Consider the following 19251-nt stretch of genomic DNA (forward strand, 5'->3'; position numbering starts at 1 on the left):
GCAGCTCCTGAACCACTTAGTGAGTATCATCCCTGCTCCACTCTGACCAGCAGTCCCTCTCCAGGGTTTCAGGACAAGATTTTTCACATTACCTACTGCCTGATCTCTTCAACTGGGAGGTGTTGGGGGTTGAACCTGGGACCTTCAGCATGCAGAGCAGGTGCTCTACCACTGAGCCACAATCTTTCTTCTGAGTAGTTCACAGTTGTTCAGGTGGATTAAAAAAGGTGAATTCATCCTCACCAGATGCCTTAGGAATCATTAACTAGGAGTCTGAGATAGAACTATTGTAAATGCATAAATAAAGAAGCCCTGTTATTGATAGGCCATAACCAAAAGCAATGGGAATTAGGCGAGGGTGGCCGTGTTCCGCTATTGTAGAGCAGAATTATTTTTTTAAAGAGTCAGAGGTATTTTGCCCTTTTCGTTGACAGGCCCCCTGCTTCCCATCTAAGCCCTGTAGCAACAGCACAAACAAAAGGCAGCATCTTGAAAAAGTGCCAGGGATCCATCACACTGTCCTCGAACAATGGAGCGATTATCTTTCCAGCATCATGGAAAGCGTGTCACTGTGCTTTATGGAGTCTGCTTTGTAGATCATCCGTTAACAGTCAGCGTATTTTTCAAGATTGATTTCCACCCCACCCACCCCCGCCCTCCCTTTCCTTCGTGATAGAAATTATATGGTTCAACAGTTCAAGATAGAGATATATTAAACACTCAGGCTGATCATGGAGCCTGAGAAACGAATTAACCCTTTCTCTTTGCCATGATCAATATCTGGTAAATTATCTACTCTCTTCCACAGTATTATTATAGTTACGCTAGCTAAAGGCCTGCTGAGTCTGGTGGGCAGGGAGCCCTGCCTTCTCCCCCACTCTCCCCACCCCTAGTTCAGGCTTAAATTCGCTGCCGCAGCACAGACACACCTGGGACTGATAGAGGCCTGCATCCCCAAACCTGGATCTGCACTGTGTTTTCTCCTGAGAAGGAGAGAAGGATTACTGCCCCCCTTTTCCTGTGGGGTGGTGGTAGAAATACTTGCCTTCTGTGCTTTACCCACTTGGCTTTGGGGCTAGAGGAGCCACAGAATTCAGCAGTGTTGTACAGTTGTGCTGTGGGAGAGAAGAAGAAGAAGAGTTGGCTTTTATATGCTGACTTTCTCTGCCACTTAAGGGAGAATCAAACCAGCTTACCATCACCTTCCCTTCCCCTCCCAACAACAGACACCCTGTGAGGTGAGTGAGGCTGAGAGAGCTGTGACTAGCTTCGTGTGTAGGGGCGGGGAAACAAGTCCAGTTCACCAGATTAGCCTCCGCTGCTCATGTGGAGGAGTGGGGAATCAAACCCGGTTCTCCAGATCAGACTCCACCTCTCCAAACCACCGTTCTTAACCACTACACCACGCTGGCTCTACAGGAAATTAACAACAGGATATCAAAGCACTCCCAACAGATGGCCATCCAGCCTCTGCTTAAAGACCTCCAAAGACGGGGACTCCACCACCCTCCGAGGCAGTGCATTCCACCGTCGAACAGCCCTCACTGCTATGATCTGAATTTCCAATTTTCATTTTTTAGAAAGTAAAAACAACAATTCTATGAAATTGTTACCTTTACCTCTGTGACCACCGAGGAGGCTTTCCTTTGCTGTGGCACTTATTTCCTGTGCCTCTAGCACTTCCATTTCTGTAAGGGCTCCTTGAAAAACATTGGTCTTGAGCACGAGTAAGTGCTTGTGCCAGGAAACAAGTTCCACAGTGGAGGAAAGCCTCCTCAGCAGCGAAGAAAAGTGTGACGGGAAGGTTGTCATTGGATCCAAGCCATAGTCTTTAGCCCTTTTCATTGCATGGATACAAACATAGAATATGGAGGAGGACACCCACAAATGTGAGAGCTCTAAACACCAGTTCTGGTACATTTCACATCAGAAATCAGGTCCTAGGCAATGGGCGTGAGATTTATTTCTCTCAGCTAGTTTTCATCCTGAGGAAGGAGGGTTTGCAATGCCATAGTTTGAATTTTGAACTACCTAGCCCCCAAACGGCTTGCCGCATAAACCTGAGTCTGGGTAGGTGTATTATGACTGGCTCCCCTGTGAGAGGGAGGGCTGCTTTAAGACTGCTGCCGTCTTTTTGTAGAGCCTGCTAGTTTGTTTTCCTGTGCATGCTGCTGCATATGCTGGCACTTCCTTGAAGGCCTGGAACAGCCTGCATTTGCCAGCATTTGTTATGTGAAAATATTGTGTGTGTGTTGATGGTGTGTAGGAAGGCACTGATACCAGGCTTGCTAGCATTTATCATTTTTATGATGATTTATTATGGGTATAGAGCTATAAATGTACTTGATGAGTTACAGAGGACAAAACATCAGACAAATGCCAGCCCCAAGGAGCTTACAGTCTAACATTGCTCAAGTAACTGCTCTCTTCTTAATTAGAGCCATGCTGAAGATTCTCTAGTATTGATCACATGTACCTCAAAATGACCCAGCCAAACTAATACATCTCCAGACATTTGTGTGGTTTCAGTACTGTTTCTGCCCCTTATTCTGCGGGCTGCTTTTTTTCTCATCTTCATGTTTCTTTGCCCCCATCTTTGCCTTCACCCCCCTTGGCTCAGCTGACTTTAGTGGTAAAAAGTGCCACCGAGTCGCAGCTGACTTATGGTAACCCCATAGGGTTTCCAAAGAAGAGATGAACAGAGGTGGTTTGCCATTGCTTGCCTTTGAGTGGGCTGAGAAAGTTCCAAGAGAACTGTGACTGGCCCAAGGTCACCCAGCAGGCTTCATGTGGAGGAGCAGGGAATCGAACCTGGTTCTCCAGATCAGAGTCTGCCGCCCTTAACCACTATACCACACTGGCTCACCAGTTGCCTCTACTGCTCTTTAACCGGATTGACTGTGGCAACTTTGTGTATGGAGTTCTATATTATCATTACAGCAAGCATGGTGTGAAGGTGTCATGTGAAATACCATAACTAGTCATTTTAAGTAGCAGTGAAGGTGAAGGGAAAAAAGTGAAAATATCTGACATTTGTCATAGAATCATAGAGTTGGAAGGGATCACCAGGGTCATCTAGTCCAACCCCCTGCACAGTGCAGGAAATTCACAACTACCTCCCCTCCCACACACCCAGTGACCCCTACTCCATGCCCAGAAGATGGCCAGGATGCCCTCCCTCTCATGATCTGCCTAAGATCATAGAATCAGCATTGCTGACAGATGGCCATCTAACCTCTTCTTTAAAACCTCCAGGGAAGGAGAGCTTACCACCTCCTGAGGAAGTCTGTTCCACTGAGGAACTGCTCAGACTGTTAGAAAAGTCTTTCTAATGTCTAGGCAAAAACTCTTTTGATTTAATTTCAACCCGTTGGTTCTGGTCCTACCTTCTGGGGCAACAGAAAACAACTCAGCACCATCCTCTATATGACAGCCCTTCAAGTACTTGAAGATGGTTATCATATCACCTCTCAGTCTTCTCCTCTTTGGGCTAAACATACTCAGCTCTTTCAACCTTTCCTCATAGGACTTGGTCTTCAGACCCCCTCACCATGTTTGTCATAATTAGTCTGATGCTTGAAACCTAACGGGAGGGAGAATGTCTTCTGGGTGTCTTCTGATTACTGGTTTGGATCCAAATATGTTCTTGTACAACTGGAAGGTACATTATTTTGGGAAAGGGGGTTCCCAATGTTGACTGAATGCCCCAGCCAACTAGAGCCAACTGAATGCCCCTAGCAGCTGGTTGGCCTCTGTGTGAACAGACTGCTGGACTTGAGGGACCTTGGTCTGATCCAGCATGACCTTCCTTATGTTCTTGTGCTCTTATGTTCTTAGAGCCTCGACCCCTCACACCCCACAGCCACTTTTCTGGTGGTGCAGAGGGACAGGAGGAAGGAAAACTGAGAAGAAGGTTTAAATAGCAATGAGGGCAAAGGAGACCGAGACCGGAGAGAACAAGAAGGAAAATGAAAATAGCACAGAGAAGAACAGCGTTGAAACAACATTAATAGGTTCGCAAGGAATGTCGAAAAATCACCCAAACCAGGAGGCGCTTTTTAACACTCACAAGTGAGGTTGAAATAAGCAGTTGCACATCACTCCTAGTTTTAATTAATGAGGCTGTAGCTTTGCAGAAGACGGGGATTGTGGGGGTTGTAAATTAGAGACTGTCTTCATCTGTCAGTGTTTCAGCGCATTTATCCGGCTAATTTGCTTTTAAAAATGTCTTTCTTAGCACTTCCATTAAAACGAGGAACCAAAGCACTGTCAAAGACGACAACAACAAATAACATACCTAAAAATAAACATACCAAAAGTATAGAAATTTAAAAAGATATCTTTCATTCTGTTTTATAGTACGCTGAAGGAATCTATTATCGGTTTAGTATTCTAGCGTTACATATTCAATGATCGGTCTCCAAAGTCCATTTGATGCTTGAACCATAACCGGGTGGGCAGGCTGTCTTCTAAATACTGGCTGGGATTCAGATGCTGTTAAGAACATAAGAACATAAGAAAGGCCCTGCTGGATCAGACCAAGGCCCATCAAGTCCAGCAGTCTGTTCACACAGTGGCCAACCAGGTGCCTCTAGGAAGCCACAAACAAGACGAGTGCAGCAGCACCATCCTGCCTGTGTTCCAAAGCACCTAATATAATAGTCATGCTCCTCTGATACTAGAGAGAATAGGTATGCAGCATGACTAGTATCCATTCTAACTAATAGCCATGAATACCCCTCTCCTCCATGAATATGTCCACTCCCCTCTTAAAGCCCTCCAAGGTGGCAATTGGAGCAGTGGATTCTAATCTGCAGTGGATTCTAATCTGGAGAGCTGGGTTCAATTTTCCGCTTTTCCACATGAAGCCTGCTGGGTGACACTGGGCCAGTCACAGTTCTCTCAGAACTCTCTCAGCACCCACAGAGGAAGGCAATGGCAGGCAAACCACCCCTGGATGTCTCTTGCCTTGAAAACCCTACGGGGTCACCATAAGTCAGCTGTGACTTGCCTTGATGACAAAATTACACGCACATGCAGAACAACAGCGGAAGTCATTTTCCTTTGGAAAGGGGACTCCCTGTCTTCACTCATGCCCCCACATCTCACTGCAACCTTGTGGCCCAGGAGCAGCTATTCTGAGGGTACCAGGGTAAGTGGGAAAGCCAACCATGAGCAGACTGCAGTTAGAATCAAAGCCATTATCATTTTAACTAATCCCATGAACTGTTAAACGATCATTAATCATGCCCTTTTCCTAAACATTTTCCAGGATACTGTCTCTATTTGTATTCCATCCATTCTTCCAGGGAGTTCGGGATGGCCAGATGATCTCCTGTAATGGTGAAAACCAGGAATAGAAACATTCGCCATGCATATTAGACATGCGCCTTACGGCATTAGGGAATACGGCCACTGGCATTCTATTACACAGTCTTAATTCAATTCAATTAAATCTGATTATATATTTGTTTTATTGATTCTAATGTGACAGTGATCAAACCTATCAAAGGGGTTCAGCTCAGAACAAAAAGATCTTAAAACCTTTGAAATCTACTATGCCTGGAAAAAAATCAGTTCTCTTTTAAGTTTTTTTTTTTAATGGTGAGTGGGTGTCCTAAAAGACATAATAGGAATAAACAAGGGGTTAGTCCTTTAAACCTCTCTGATGCAGAACAGTGTGGTCATTAAGTGGCCTTTCTCCAGCATAAAGAGAATTTTGACTATACTTCAGAAAAAAGCATATGCTTAAAAAGATTGTGAACACCAGGCAACTGTAAGTACTGATTATTCTGCAGTTTCTAGCACTCTCTGGTGGAAGATGGATGAAAAACAGCTTTGAAGGATGAAGTTAGGCAACGCTTTTAAAAAGAGCTGAAGGTGTTAGGATGTATAAAGTTATTTTCAGGGAGTAGCCATGTTGGCCTGCTGTAGAACAGTTAGGTTTGAGTCCAGTAGAACCTTCGAGACCAACAAAAGTTTCAGGATATGAGCCTTCAAGAGTCGAAACTTCCTTCATTAGACACTAGTCGAAATGGAAATCTCTGAGTCCTTTTACCCTTGTCAGAAGATGGCAGGTGTTGGAAAAAAGGCTTGTAAAGGATGCAATGGTATGATGCCTATTGTAATCAGCTTGATTAGAGCAGAGGGGGAAATGCTCGGGGGCAGAAAATTGGCATCTGTAGTGAGATAAGAATCCTGTGACTCTATTCAGCCCCGAGAGTCCATTGTTCTGAATTTGTGAATGACCTCAAGTTCAGCAAACTCGCATTGTAATCTCCTCTTGAAGTTTCTTTGTTTGAGGACTGCCACTCTTAGGTCAGCAATAGAATGACCTGGATGATTAAAATGTTCTCCCACTCGTTTTTGAGTGCTGTGGTTTATTTAATGTTGGATTTATGTCTATGGTGTCTCACACATAACTGGGGGCTTTGATGGCATAGGGTCTGAGAATAGCATCCATGTATCCAGATGCCACTACAGTGATGGTGGCTAGAGACAATAGGATGTCCTGGGTTGCTGGACTTGCATATTTTGGGCAGAAAATACAAAAAATGCCTAGTTGAGGTTCTTGTGGTGCGTCCATATAGATCTGTTCCTGTATGCGTGTGGGTAATTACTTCATAATACTGTTTAGTTCTTTTTGGTATACTTGAGTGAGATCTGAGGATAATTGTTTGTAGAACGTGGTCTTCGAAAGTGATACTGGAGGGTCTGTTGCCTGTAGCGTATGCAGTACTTTCTTGCATCTTGCTGTTGTTTTTGGTCAGGTAGGCTTTTCAGGCTTTTGAAGCAGTGCAGAAGCCTGCAAAAGCTGTTTTCTCAAAGTGAAAGCAAGATGTGCGCACATCACAAGCAGATTGTCTTCAAGAGTCGAGACGAATGAGATGCTAGGAAATCTGTGATTGGATCGTGATTCAGATCAGAACCACTATATAATGGGTTGGTTGTGCCAAATAAAACCACCAGTCAGCCTCCTTTGTTATTAGCCTGTCTTTTGTTCCCTTCTAGGGATAAAAACCACGTAGAGGTTGGTTTCAGTTGGTAAAATGGTATCCAAATTGGGGTCCAGTACATGCTATTGCATGATAAAAACTGCTAGGAAGATGCATTCAGGGCTCTTCCAGCATCATTCCTGTTTTTGCCTTAATGCTGTTTGTGTGGAGGGAAATCCTGCTTTTTATTTTGAGTTTAATGGGGGTGGTATTCTGAAAGTAAGGCAAGCCTTTCTCACATGCTGGAGAGTCAAGGAAAGCTGGGAAGGAAAGCAGACAATATGGGCTTCAAACTACTCTAGACGTACCCAAGAGCTTGAAAACATAACCAATGGAACTTTGCACTTTCCCTGTTGAATAGCCCACCGCTGTATCACAAATGGCTTCTGAAGTCCCTGAGTCTTGAAAGTGATTCACACGAGGAGGGAGGGGCAATTGCTGTTTGAAAAATACAAGCCCAAAAGTCCACCATCCTTCCAGTGATTAAGACCCAGTGTGGTGAACTGTTGAATGTGTTGGGCTAGAACTGAGGGGATTCAGGGTCTGACCCCCCACTCAGCTATGAAGTTCATTGTGCCCTTAGCCAGTCAGACTCTCTCAACCTAATTTTCCTCAGAGGATTGTTGTGATTGTAAAAGGGAGGAAAATTAGAACTCCAGCATAGGGTTGACAACCTCCAGGTACTACCTGGAGATCTCCTGCTATTGCAACTGATTGCCAGCTGATAGAGATCGGTTCACCTGGAGAAAATGGCTGCTTTGGCAATTGGACTCTATGGCATTGAAGTCCTTCCCCTCTCCAAACCCTGGCCTCCTCAGGCTCCACCCCCAAAATCTCCCGCTGTTGCTGAAGAGCGACCTAGCAACCCTATTCCGGCGGCACCTAAAAATAGTCTTTAAGGTAGCACTGGACTTCTGTTCAGTTTTGCTGCAACACACTAACACAGCTTCGTCTTCCAGTTTTATAAAACGGAGGAGGTTGGCTTGAACTACATGGAGGTAACATATTAAAAAGGTAAAAGTCCCTTGTGCAAGCACCGGGTCATTCCTGACCAATGGGGTGACGTCACATCCCGAACTTTACTAGGCAGACTTTGTTTTTAACGGGGTGGTTTGCCAGTGCCTCCCCCAAGGTAACATATTAGGTAAATAGAATCTAGTTTCTTTCTCCTCCTTGCCAAAAAGTAGCTCAGTTTTCTTGATATGATTGTGGCCCACTCATAGACGATCTGCCTCTTGGTTTGTTTTTCTAGGGACTGCATTTTCTCAGTACATGTACCCTTGGGGGGGGGGTATGAAAAATTTCTAATGCAAAGTTTATCCTTTGTTCACTGTCATATAAATTATTGCCTTTTCAGATCTCTGGCTGGAATTAAAAGACTTGAGCTGAAAGTTAATCTAGAACCAAATATAAATTATTTCTTCTACGTGAGAGCTGTTAACATCTTTGGAATGAGTGAACAGAGCGAAGCAGCTCTTATCTCGACAAAAGGTAGATACAAATACTTTTTGATGCTAAATCTAGCAGGAAAGCTGGGGAAGAAGGAAAACAGGCACAGATCTGATATGAATTCCATAGAATGCATTACTTGATTCCATCTCCCAGAAACGCCAGTGTCTAAAGAAGGCCCAGTTGTGGCATTGACTCACCTGTGTAAAACTCAGGTGTAATTCACCACGTGCCAGTGGACAACTAGTATAGAATCAAGCTCAATTAGGCCATTTATGCATGGTCAGTTTTGATGCTCGCTCAAAGGTCTTTTTTAAAATGCAACTTTAAAAATGCCTGTTCACAGTCCCGACCCAAAAGGAGAAATTCCACCCTCCCCCACTCGCCTGCTCCTTTGTTCCTGTTTGCATAGACATTAGTATGTGCATAGCTAACGTGCCGCTGTTATTTTGCATGGTTCCTTCAGGGGATTCTTCGCGACGGGGGGGTGGAGCAAACACCAAAGGTCGCTTTAAAGGGGCTCTTAAGTAATGCGAAGCAGGTTTGTGCTGGCTTCGCAGTCACTTCCGGAATGACTGTTCAGCATGAAAAATAAAAAAAATAATATGCGGGGCGATTCAGCCTGGAACGCGCTGCTAATTACCAAGCATAAATGGCCTGAGACATATCTATTTCTCTGTGTTTTGCTAGGCAGGCATCTTTCAAATGATTTATAGTTGGCTGGTACTGCCGGTAGCCTCTTGGGTGTATTCGAGATGCCACACCAATAGACTTGTGACCTGCCCAGGACTGTGTGGAAACACACAAAGGCAACATAACAGCCACGTGATATGCTTCATTTTTGTACTGAAGAACCGATTCTCAAGAATGTAATATACTCCTAATAGAAATTCACTGCCTTGAGGGGAGCTGTGCGTGGCCTGCGTGCAACAGTGCAAAACAAATTGCCTTCTTGGCACAATAAAACAATTGTGCAGAAAGGACTTCCAAGAACAATTAAGGAGGGAAAAAATATATGCACAAAACAGCCTCAAAATTGTATACACTAACTTGTCCATCTGGATTGGCTTTAATTCCACTGAGCCCTTTTAGCCCTGGCAGATGAAATGGGAAATGGATAGGTAAGGTATGTATAGGCATGCCGCAGTTTTGAAGTGAAGCTGACCCACGGCTCCCCATTAAAGTTATTAATGGTTATATCCCAAAAGGAGAGCAAGCTGGTTGGGAAGGAAGGAGAATAAGTCCACCCTCCCCAAACTGCAGCCAACTTGCTTCTACCCTGGGTGGTTGCCATGGTGATGGTGGTGGCCGCCACCGCCCTCTTTCTTCGCTGTGGCCAGCTTGCTCTCCTCCTGACAGTTGCCCAGGTGAACACACATGAACACATGACGCTGCCTTATATTGAATCAGACCCTTGGTCCATCAAAGTCAGTATTGTCTACTCAGACCGACAGCGGCTCTCCAGGGTCTCAGGCTAAGGTCTTTCACATCAGCTACTTGCCTAGTCCCTTTGACTGGAGATGCCGAGGATTGAACCTGGGACCTTCTGCGTGCCAAGCAGATGTTCTACCACTGAGCCACAGCCTCTCTCCAGGTGCTGGGATGAGAGTCCAGAGGCTGCAGAGAAGGGTGGGTGGAGGGCAACTGGAGAGGACATAACGAGGCTTGCAGCTTACCTGTCCTCCAGTCCTTGGAGTTGTGGCTGTTTCAAGGTTGGAACCACCTGCCAACCACGAACCCCATAAGGCCTTACCCAGTCTCCTAGAACTTGGGGTGGGTGCCACATTGGAGGACAGAAGAGCCACAGGTGGCATGCCAAAGAGCCACTTCTGGCTGCCCAGCTCTATCAGTGCTTTAGTGCAAAGGATAAAGCAACTCTTCTGCTAGCAGCAAACACCTTCACATATGGAAGGGCACATGTGGATCTCATTAATGTGCTTTCCACACCTGGAAGGATGAAGCAGGCTAAATGCTATTGATGCAGTATTTCTACGTGCTGATTCAAGGCTAGGCACTGTGTGTACAATTCTTCGTTATCCCTTTTAGAAAATAGAATGGATCAAAGTTGGTTGAAAGTGCCATCAAGTCGCAGCTAACCTACAGTGACCTCAAAGGGTTTTCAAGGCAAGAGATGAACAGAGGTGGCCTTTGCCTGCCTCTGCATAGCAACCTTTGTCTTCCTTGGTGGTCTCCTATCAAAGTACTAACCAGTACTCCTATCAAAGTACTAACTACTTAGGTCTTTTATGCAGGGACGTTTCCCTGAAGTCACCCTGCCGACTGCTTCGGGGCTTCCCTTTGGGTTATTCATGCCTTTTCCACCCTTCAGAGGTCGCCTTGCTCTCCCTAAGCGTTTCGCCCTCATTTTCCAGATGCTATTTTAGCTCGAATCTGGAAAATGCGGGCAAAACACATGGGAAGAGCAAGGCAACCTCTGATGAGTGGAAAAGGCATACATAATCAAAGGGAAGCCCTGAAGCGGTTTGCAAGGTGACCATGGGGGAAAAGTCCCTGCATAAAAGGCCTTAGCTTCCAAGATCTGGGCTAGCTTGGGCCATCCAGGTCAGGGCAGATCAAAGTTGTTCAGTTGAAACAGAATCGACTAGTACAGGAGAAAACTGAAATTCACACACAAACCCATGGATTGAGTTTCGCTGTGGTAGCCTAAGCCCTTCCCCTAACCATACATCGCTCTTTTGCTGTGTATGAAGCTGAGCACAGATGCACATGAATCTGCCATATACTGAACCAGACCGCTGGTCTGTCAAAGTCCACATTTTCTATTCTGACTGGCAGTGCCCCTCTAGCATCCCAGGCAGAGATCTTTCACATCACCTACTACCTTATCCTTTCAACTGGCAATGCCATGGAGTGAACCTGGGACCTTCTCCATGAAACATAGAGGTTGTACCACTGAACTATAGCTGGGAATAGCTTCACCAAGCTGGGAATAGCTTCTGAATCCCGATGAGCATTACATGTTTGGCATGGTATATTTTCATGTCCTCTATCCCCATATGTGAACATCAAAGCAAAGCTTTGATAGAAACACTAATATTCTGTGGTGCATTGTTTCAACAACAACATTTGCTACAGTTTTTGTGATCACTACAAACTAATACTGCAGTCATCCCTGAGGTGGTGTTTATTTCTACTTCTGAATCACAACAGGAACTAGATTTCACATAATGAAAGAAACTGCTCACCCTGCATTACAAGTGTCACCCAGTGGAACCATTATATGCCTTCCCAAGGAAACCCAAATCACTGGGTAAGTACAACTCTGATGTACTCCCATGTATGATTTAGAATTGTTCGTGCCAGTGGGCTGTTAGAAACTGGACAGTCATCTGAAAATGAATTAATAGGTTTTCTTAACTCAGAGAAAGCAGAGGTAGAAGAAGAAGAAGAGTTGGTTTTTATATGCCAACTTTCTCTACCACTTAAGGGAGACTCAAACCGGCTTACAATCACCTCCCCTCCCCACAACAGACACCCTGTGAGGTTGGTGGAACTGAGAGAGCTCTATCAGAACTGTAACTTGCCCATGGTCACCCAGCTGGCTTTGTGTGTAGGAGTGGGAGAACAAATCCAGTTCACCAGATTAGCCTCCGCCGCTCATGTGGAGGAGTAGAAATCAAACCCGGTTCTCCGGAACAGAGTTCACCGCTCCAAACCACTGCTCTTAACCACTACGCCATGCTGGCTCTCACACTGAAGGAAAATGCACTGTGTTGTGTTTTTCCTTGTAATGTGAGTTCAAGGCACTTACATTAGTTTTCCCTTTTTCTTTCTTGAGTTTTTTTTTTCTTCCGCTGCTTCATTGCACCTAAGTTGTTAATTCACAAAACGAGGCCAGTGAATTGCCAATTGCAAAAAGGCATTATTCTTTGTGGCTAGAGCACTTGGATGTAAAAAGAACAATAACAACCTCGCACTGAATATTAGGCAACCTTTCATCTGCATGTATTTAAATGCACTAAAATAGGCTGTTGAGCACAGGCTGATATTGTTCTGTTGAGAAAGTGAACTGTCGCTGTTAATTGTGGAGTGTAGGGCACTTAAGCTGCAATCCTAAGAGCACTTTCCTGGGAGTCAGCCTTAATGAATAAAATGGGAATTTCTTCTGAGTAGACCCTCTTAGGATTGCTCCCTTGGCCCTTTTGATGTTTGTGCTTTAAAGTATTAATTGAGTTTAGCCAATATCTGAAAATGCCAAATTTGCCTCTCTCTGTGCATATAGAATCTTACCAGTTTGGGGAGAGCTTTTAGCTCCTCGAGGACGGCATTACTGGGAAGTCACTGTGACTGGCTGCGAGACTTACAAGATCGGGATCTGCTACTCCGTTGTTCCACCTGACAGTATCCTGGGGCAGAACAATTCTTCCTGGTGCTTGTATTGTTCTAGCAAAACCAGGTATCCAAAACAATTCATTCCAGAAAAAAAAAGGATTGTGAAACGATAGGCATCTTGACTGAATTCCATACATTCCCCAAAAGCAGCTGGGGAATAATGTAATCTTGACCTCTAGCAACCAACAGGAGCCAATCTATATTAAATGACAGTATAAAAGGAAACTATTTTTGTTTATTCTGATATTTCCCCTGTCCCCTTCCTTATTCTTCTGATGTCATGCAAATCATAGGCAGGATGTGGTTGGTTTTCTAACAATTATACACCATCTAACTCAGCACTGGCATTATTTAAGGTTAACATCAATCAATAATGATGCAGATTTGGACCTCCCAGGAAACAGAAGGGACCATATGCAGCAGTGATATCTGAAGGGGGATCCTTTTGGGAGAGCTGAGTAGGTTCCAAATACAGTGCTAGCTCATCTGTTGAAAACATGCAAAATTTGCCTGTAGACCTTACACTAGTAAAGCAGAATATGGAGACACGATTCACTGTGCAGGTACATGGTCCTATGGACTGTGACGTTGGCTTTTTTCTATACAACTTTTTTTTTTACACTCTCTTTTTGAGCTTGCCTTCACTATATCCAAATTTCTGTTTTATTGATGGGGTGTCAAGGCAGAGCAGTTTGGGCTTGCTCAAGGCCCTAAAAAGAATCCACGGCAAAGGTGGCATTTGAATGCAACCGTCTCTCTCGGTGGATCATGAGGGATGGCTTGTCAATTCTCTTTCCTGCTTTCATGGATGGCCCAGCTTTCATTAAGTGAAAGGAGAGCAGCAATTTGTGACTCTAGTTTTTTTTTAATTATTTATTTAACTTAAAATGGTCACATCAAAACATCATAAAATACATAGAAAAAACTAAGTGAATAATAAGAACCCCCATAAACTCCCATCTAGGCTGCCAAACCAACTCTCAGAAAGGGCAAAACAGGCAACAAAAGGACCAATGCCCCCCATTAATACTGAAAAAAACATCGTAAAACATTACGAGATAGTTCAGTGTCTTTGACAAAAGAAAATCTTAAAAACAGAAATATAACACATGGATACCAAGGTGATTTCAAATGGAAATAACCTCCATCACTAAACACTCTACAGCCCCCGCAATCCATAGTCAAAATAAAGTTTCCCAGTTCTGCTGACCTTTCTCATAAGCAGCCATCATAAATTTAAAAATCCAAGACAGTCGAATGAACCCCCCCAGATGGATCAAACCTCTCACACTACCCGATTTTTATTTTTTTCCTGCCCAAACGAATACTCCAACCACACAATCCACTTGTCCTTTCCCAGGGCTGATTTTACAGTATACATGATACATTTCTACCATAGCAGTTTCACTGGAGGCTATGCCAATGATTTAGCTAGACAGCGAGGAGGAGGAGGCATGTTTTTTTGGAGTGAATCCAGAACTCTGAGGCTCGGGATGATTGGTGGCTGGGAAGAGTGCTCAAACGATAGGCTCCCTTGGTTCTTGTAGGTTATCCGGGCTGTGTAACCGTGGTCTTGGAATTTTCTTTCCTGACGTTTCGCCAGCAACTGTGGCAGGCATCTTCAGAGTAGTAACACTGAAGGACAGTGTCTCTCAGTGTCAAGGGTGTAGGAAGAGTAATATATAGTCAGAAAGGGGTTGGGTTTGAGCTGAGTATTGTCCTGCAAAAGTATTGTCCTGTAAGTATCAAGATAATGTGCTAATGAGGGTATGGTATGTTAATATGGAACCATTGTATCCTGAAGTGATCTGTTAATGTGTGTAATCCAAAACTAATCTGTATGGCTATTGTTGAATGTTGTCTTTGTCTGGAGGTTTTTCAGGGCAGGAAGCCAAGCCTTATTCATTCTTAAACTCTCCTCTTTTCTGTTAAAGTTGTGCTGATGTTTATGAATTTCAATGGCTTCTCTGTGCAATCTGACAAAATAGTTGGTAGAATTGTCCAGTCTTTCAGTGTCTTGGAATAAGACCCTGTGTCCTGTTTGTGTCAGTCCATGTTCAGCCACTGCTGATTTCTCAGGTTGGCCAAGTCTGCAGTATCTTTCATGTTCTTTTATCCTTGTTTGTATGCTGCGTTTTGTGGTCCCGATGTAAACTTCTCCACAGCTGCAAGGTATACGATATACTCCTGCAGAGGTGAGGGGGTCTCTTTTGTCTTTTGCTGATCGTAGCAGGATAGGCTCCCTGTCCTTTACGCTGGCAGCTAAGGTTACACTCTGGTGCTTGGGAGCCTTCCATGTTCCATAATCAGATCAGGAGTTTTAGCACTGCGGCCATGGAACAGTCATAATCATTAACACAGCAGGTGGCGGCTAATGCCGGTCATCTTGCGCTTCAGTGTGTCTGGCCTGCTTCCTAAAATACAGTAACAGGAATATTTAGCACCGACGTCGCACATTTCAAGCAGTCAAAGCACATTGCTTACATTTTATCAGTGATGAACACATGAAGCTGCCTTCTACTGAATCAGACCCTTGGTCCATCAAAGTCAGTATTGTCTAGTCAGACTGGCAGCGGCTCTCCAGGGTGTCAGGCTGAGGTCTTTCACATCAGCTACCTACCTAGTTCCTTTAACTAGTGATGCCAAGGATTGAACCTGGGACCTTCTGCATGTCAAGCAGATGCTCTACCACTGAGCCACGGCCCCTCCCCAAAGTGATCCTTCCAACAACTCTGTAAGGTAGGCTGGCAATGTCAGCCTGGTGGAGAAGCTTTATTTCCATGTTAACACACAGAAGGAGGGACCTAGCGACATGCTTAGAGGCTTACATGTGTTCACCCGGACATGCTTAGGCTATATATGCACGAGTGATAGCTTGCAAATAATGGAGGTTGTGGATTAGGGTTTCAGAAGCAAACACAGAGCTTCTGGATCCCTCCAGGTTTTTAAAGCTGAAGCTGAGAAAATGGGTGTCCTTTCTGTAATATTAGGGGACTAGAAACAGGAATAAAAAACCATGCAGAGTGGCTAGGCACTTGTGTTCTCTTAGAGATGATGTCTTAGTTGATGAACCTTATGACTTTTAATCAAGAACACTGAAATAAATGAGTATGGGAGTTTGCTGAAAATCTCCTCTGCCATTAGAAAAAGCAAACAGTGTACAGGCTATAAAACAGTCCCAGCAGAGACGGGAGAGGGAAGAGAGAGAGGGAAGAGAGAGAGAGAGAGGGAAGAGAGAGAGAGGGAAGAGAGAGAGAGAGAGATGGTTGGGGAAAACAGACATAATAAAGGGGGTACCAGAAATGGGGAAGCAGAAATGCTTGGGTTTTCCACCATTAATCCTTTTCCCCCTGAAGAGTTCACACTCCTCCTGAAACAGGTTTTTTTTTGGGGGGGGGTTGGTTTTTTGCTTTGTTTGCCTTTGTAGTGCAGAGGGGAGAAAATCCATGCAGACTAGAACTCCACCACCGGCCCCAGGTTGGTCTGGCATCCCAAACAGGATACAAGCATGGCTGCCAACTTCCTTGCCTTGCCTCCAATCCCCACCAAAGTCTCCCCCAGATCTTAGGAGCAGAGCAAGGTGACGAAGTGAAGCTCAGAGAATAGGGTTGCCAACCTTCAGGTACTGCAAAAAAGAACAGCACAACGGCCAAAAAACCAATAACAACGCAACAATGTGCATCTATATATCATTGTGTATTGAGCAAATTCAATCCTATGGTAACTATGCCAATGTGTAATTGCTAGGCTAAAAGTAAAAGCCCACCAACAAGCATATTATAGGTCAATTAGTGAAGAGTAATATACATTCCTAAAGTCATACTGACTTTAAGGATGTATATTACTCTTCGCTAATTGACCTATGGTCAGCCCTGGTTAGTATTTGGATGGGAGACCACTAAGGAATACTAGGGTTGCTGTGCAGAGGAAGGCACTGGCAAACCACCTCTGTTAGTCTCTTTCCATGAAAACCCCCCAAAGGGGTCGCCATAAGTCAGCTGCGACTTGACGACACTTTACACACACACACACAATTGACCTATAATATGCTTGTTGGTGGGCTTTTACTTTTAACCTAGCAATTACGCATTGGCATAGTTACCATAGGATTGCATTTGCTCAATACACATTGATATATAGATGCACATTGTTGCATTGTTATTGGTTTTTTGGCCGTTGTGCTGTTCTTTTTTGCCTTATCCACACTTTCAGCACACACTCTCTTTTTTGCAAACCTTCAGGTACTAGCTGGAGATCTCCTGCTATTACAAGTGGTCTCCGGCCAACAGAGATCAGTTCACCTGGAGAAAATGGCTGCTTTGGCAATTGGACTCTATGGCATTGAAGTCCCTCTCCTCCTCAGGCTCCACCCCAGAAATCTCCAGGTATTTCCCAACCTGGAGCTAGCGACCCTACTTGGAAGGCACCAGGAAATTTGTCCACAGTTAGTGAGCTGGGGAACACTGACATAAAACAATAATACTTTGTGATCTGCTTCCACAGGATTTGCAACCCACTTTTGATTGGGAAACACTGCTCTAGAGCAGGGCTTCTTAAACTTTTTCCACTCGCGACCCCTTTTCGCCCGAGAAATTTTTACACGACCCCAGGTATATAGGTATATAAAATAGGTATACAAATCTTTTACTGTTGCCCAATTTTTCACGACCCCCTATATTCAGTTACGCGGCCCCATATGGGGTCGTAGCCCACAGTTTAAGAAGCTTTGCTCTAGAGTACCCTTCCGGTTGGTAACAGTTGGCAAATAAGATACAGTAGAAAATACTGCAGTGTAGAAATTTATTGCGATGGACTACGCAGTGGATTCCTATTTACTTTAAATTTTCTATTCTCTGCAGTCTCATCTATAAAGTACTCCACAACGGCGAGTTGAGTGATGTTATTGTGACGGAATGGCCTGCCCGGATTGGCATTCTGCTGGACTATAACACTGGAAGACTGTTATTTTTCAATGCAGAACGAGGACAAGTCCTCTTTACCGTCAGGCAGAAATTCACTGCTGCAGCTCACCCTGCCTTTGGCTTGGAGAAGCCAGGAACCCTTCACCTGCATACAGGCATGGAGCTACCAGAATTTGTGAAGCATAGCTAAACGTTTTCTTTTCCATCTACCTGCAAGACAAATAATCAGAATTTTATTGTCGAAGGCTTTCACGGTCAAAGTTCATTGGTTCTTGTAGGTTATCTGGGCTGTGTAACCGTGGTCTTGGTATTTCAGAATTTTATTTTTTTAGAAGGCTTAGGACGGTCTTTTCCACCTCTTTAATATATGCAATACACCGGAAGCTTAATGGCCCAGTAGGTCTGCACCATTTGTTCCCCTTCTAAAAGCAGCTTCCTTGCCGCAGAACAACCCAAAATTTTAAACGGGGGGGATGCCTCTGAAGCAGTTTTCAGTGCGTATCCAGGAAGCTCCCCTTGACAATGAGAATGTAAGAAGAGATCTGCTGGCCCCAACCAGTGGTCTAGTTGGTGTAGCAGTCTGCTTCCTGCAGGAACCTACCAGGGGCTGTTACCCAAATCAGTTGCCGTGTCAGGCTTGTCACGTGAAAAGCATCCCCTTAACTCAAAGAACCAAAAACATGAGTACAAGGAAAATGGGGGGGGGGGGGCTTGAAGTCTGTTTATACACTGCTCCCAGTTTGACACAATAAAGCTCCCAGTGAGCGAGAGATGGAAGTGGGACAGAAATTCAACCAGAAAGTAATTTTATTCTGCTAACCCAAATACAGAATAGAAAAAAATGAGGTATCAGTACTGAAGAACGAAAGAGCAAGCTATTACATCACAGACACCAATAAAACTCAGTCACTTTGCACGAACCTAATGTGTAGTTGTGTTACTTGAAATTAAATGTCTAATTAAAGTTGCTTTTAGTCCAAATTATATTCCTCTCATAGGACTAACCCAGAGAAAACCAGCCGCAAATGCATACAGGAGAAACTTAAGAAGGAGTGGATAGGAAAATGTGGAGGGTAAATTCCAGGAAGGGAAGAAGTAGGGGAAGGAGAATCATACTGCGCCTGTCTTGACAAGGAAGATTCAATGATTTCGTGCTCATGATAATGTTAGTTGGTTCTGAAGGGGAGCCAACAACAAAAATGGAGAGCTTGTGATGCCCTTTTTATGCACCCAAATTTATCTGGATGCCAATGGAAGAAGGTTGCTATTGGCCCACTTTTGAGCAGAAGAGAGTAGGACTGAGGTGCCTAATGGCAGAATTTGGGCTGCATCCTGAGTGATGCAATTTTAGGATCTGGGACCCCATTGATGTGAGTCCAGGACCCGGGATGTGATAGGAGGATTCACTCTGACTACTGTAGAAGGGGGTACTTCAAGGTTCCTAGGAAATGGACTGGATGGGACACCTGAAGTGGTTCTGATTGTAAGGGATTGAATTAGAATGGTGAGTAATTTCTGCCACCAATATTCAG

At 44.4% G+C, this 19251-nt stretch overlaps 1 protein-coding gene across 1 annotated transcript in view; it reads left to right on the forward strand.

The window, feature by feature from the left end:
- Positions 1-17942, forward strand: part of CMYA5 (cardiomyopathy associated 5) — a 68431-nt gene extending 50489 nt beyond the window's left edge. The window contains exons 10-13 of the mRNA XM_056848611.1: positions 8353-8486; positions 11616-11715; positions 12688-12861; positions 17657-17942. Of these exons, the coding sequence (XP_056704589.1) occupies positions 8353-8486; positions 11616-11715; positions 12688-12861; positions 17657-17909 (661 nt within the window). The 3' untranslated portion in view covers positions 17910-17942. The remainder of the gene's footprint in view (positions 1-8352; positions 8487-11615; positions 11716-12687; positions 12862-17656) is intronic.
- The last annotated feature ends 1309 nt before the right edge of the window (positions 17943-19251 follow it).

Source organism: Euleptes europaea, chromosome 4 (assembly GCF_029931775.1).
Source record: "Euleptes europaea isolate rEulEur1 chromosome 4, rEulEur1.hap1, whole genome shotgun sequence".
NCBI lineage: Eukaryota > Metazoa > Chordata > Lepidosauria > Squamata > Sphaerodactylidae > Euleptes > Euleptes europaea.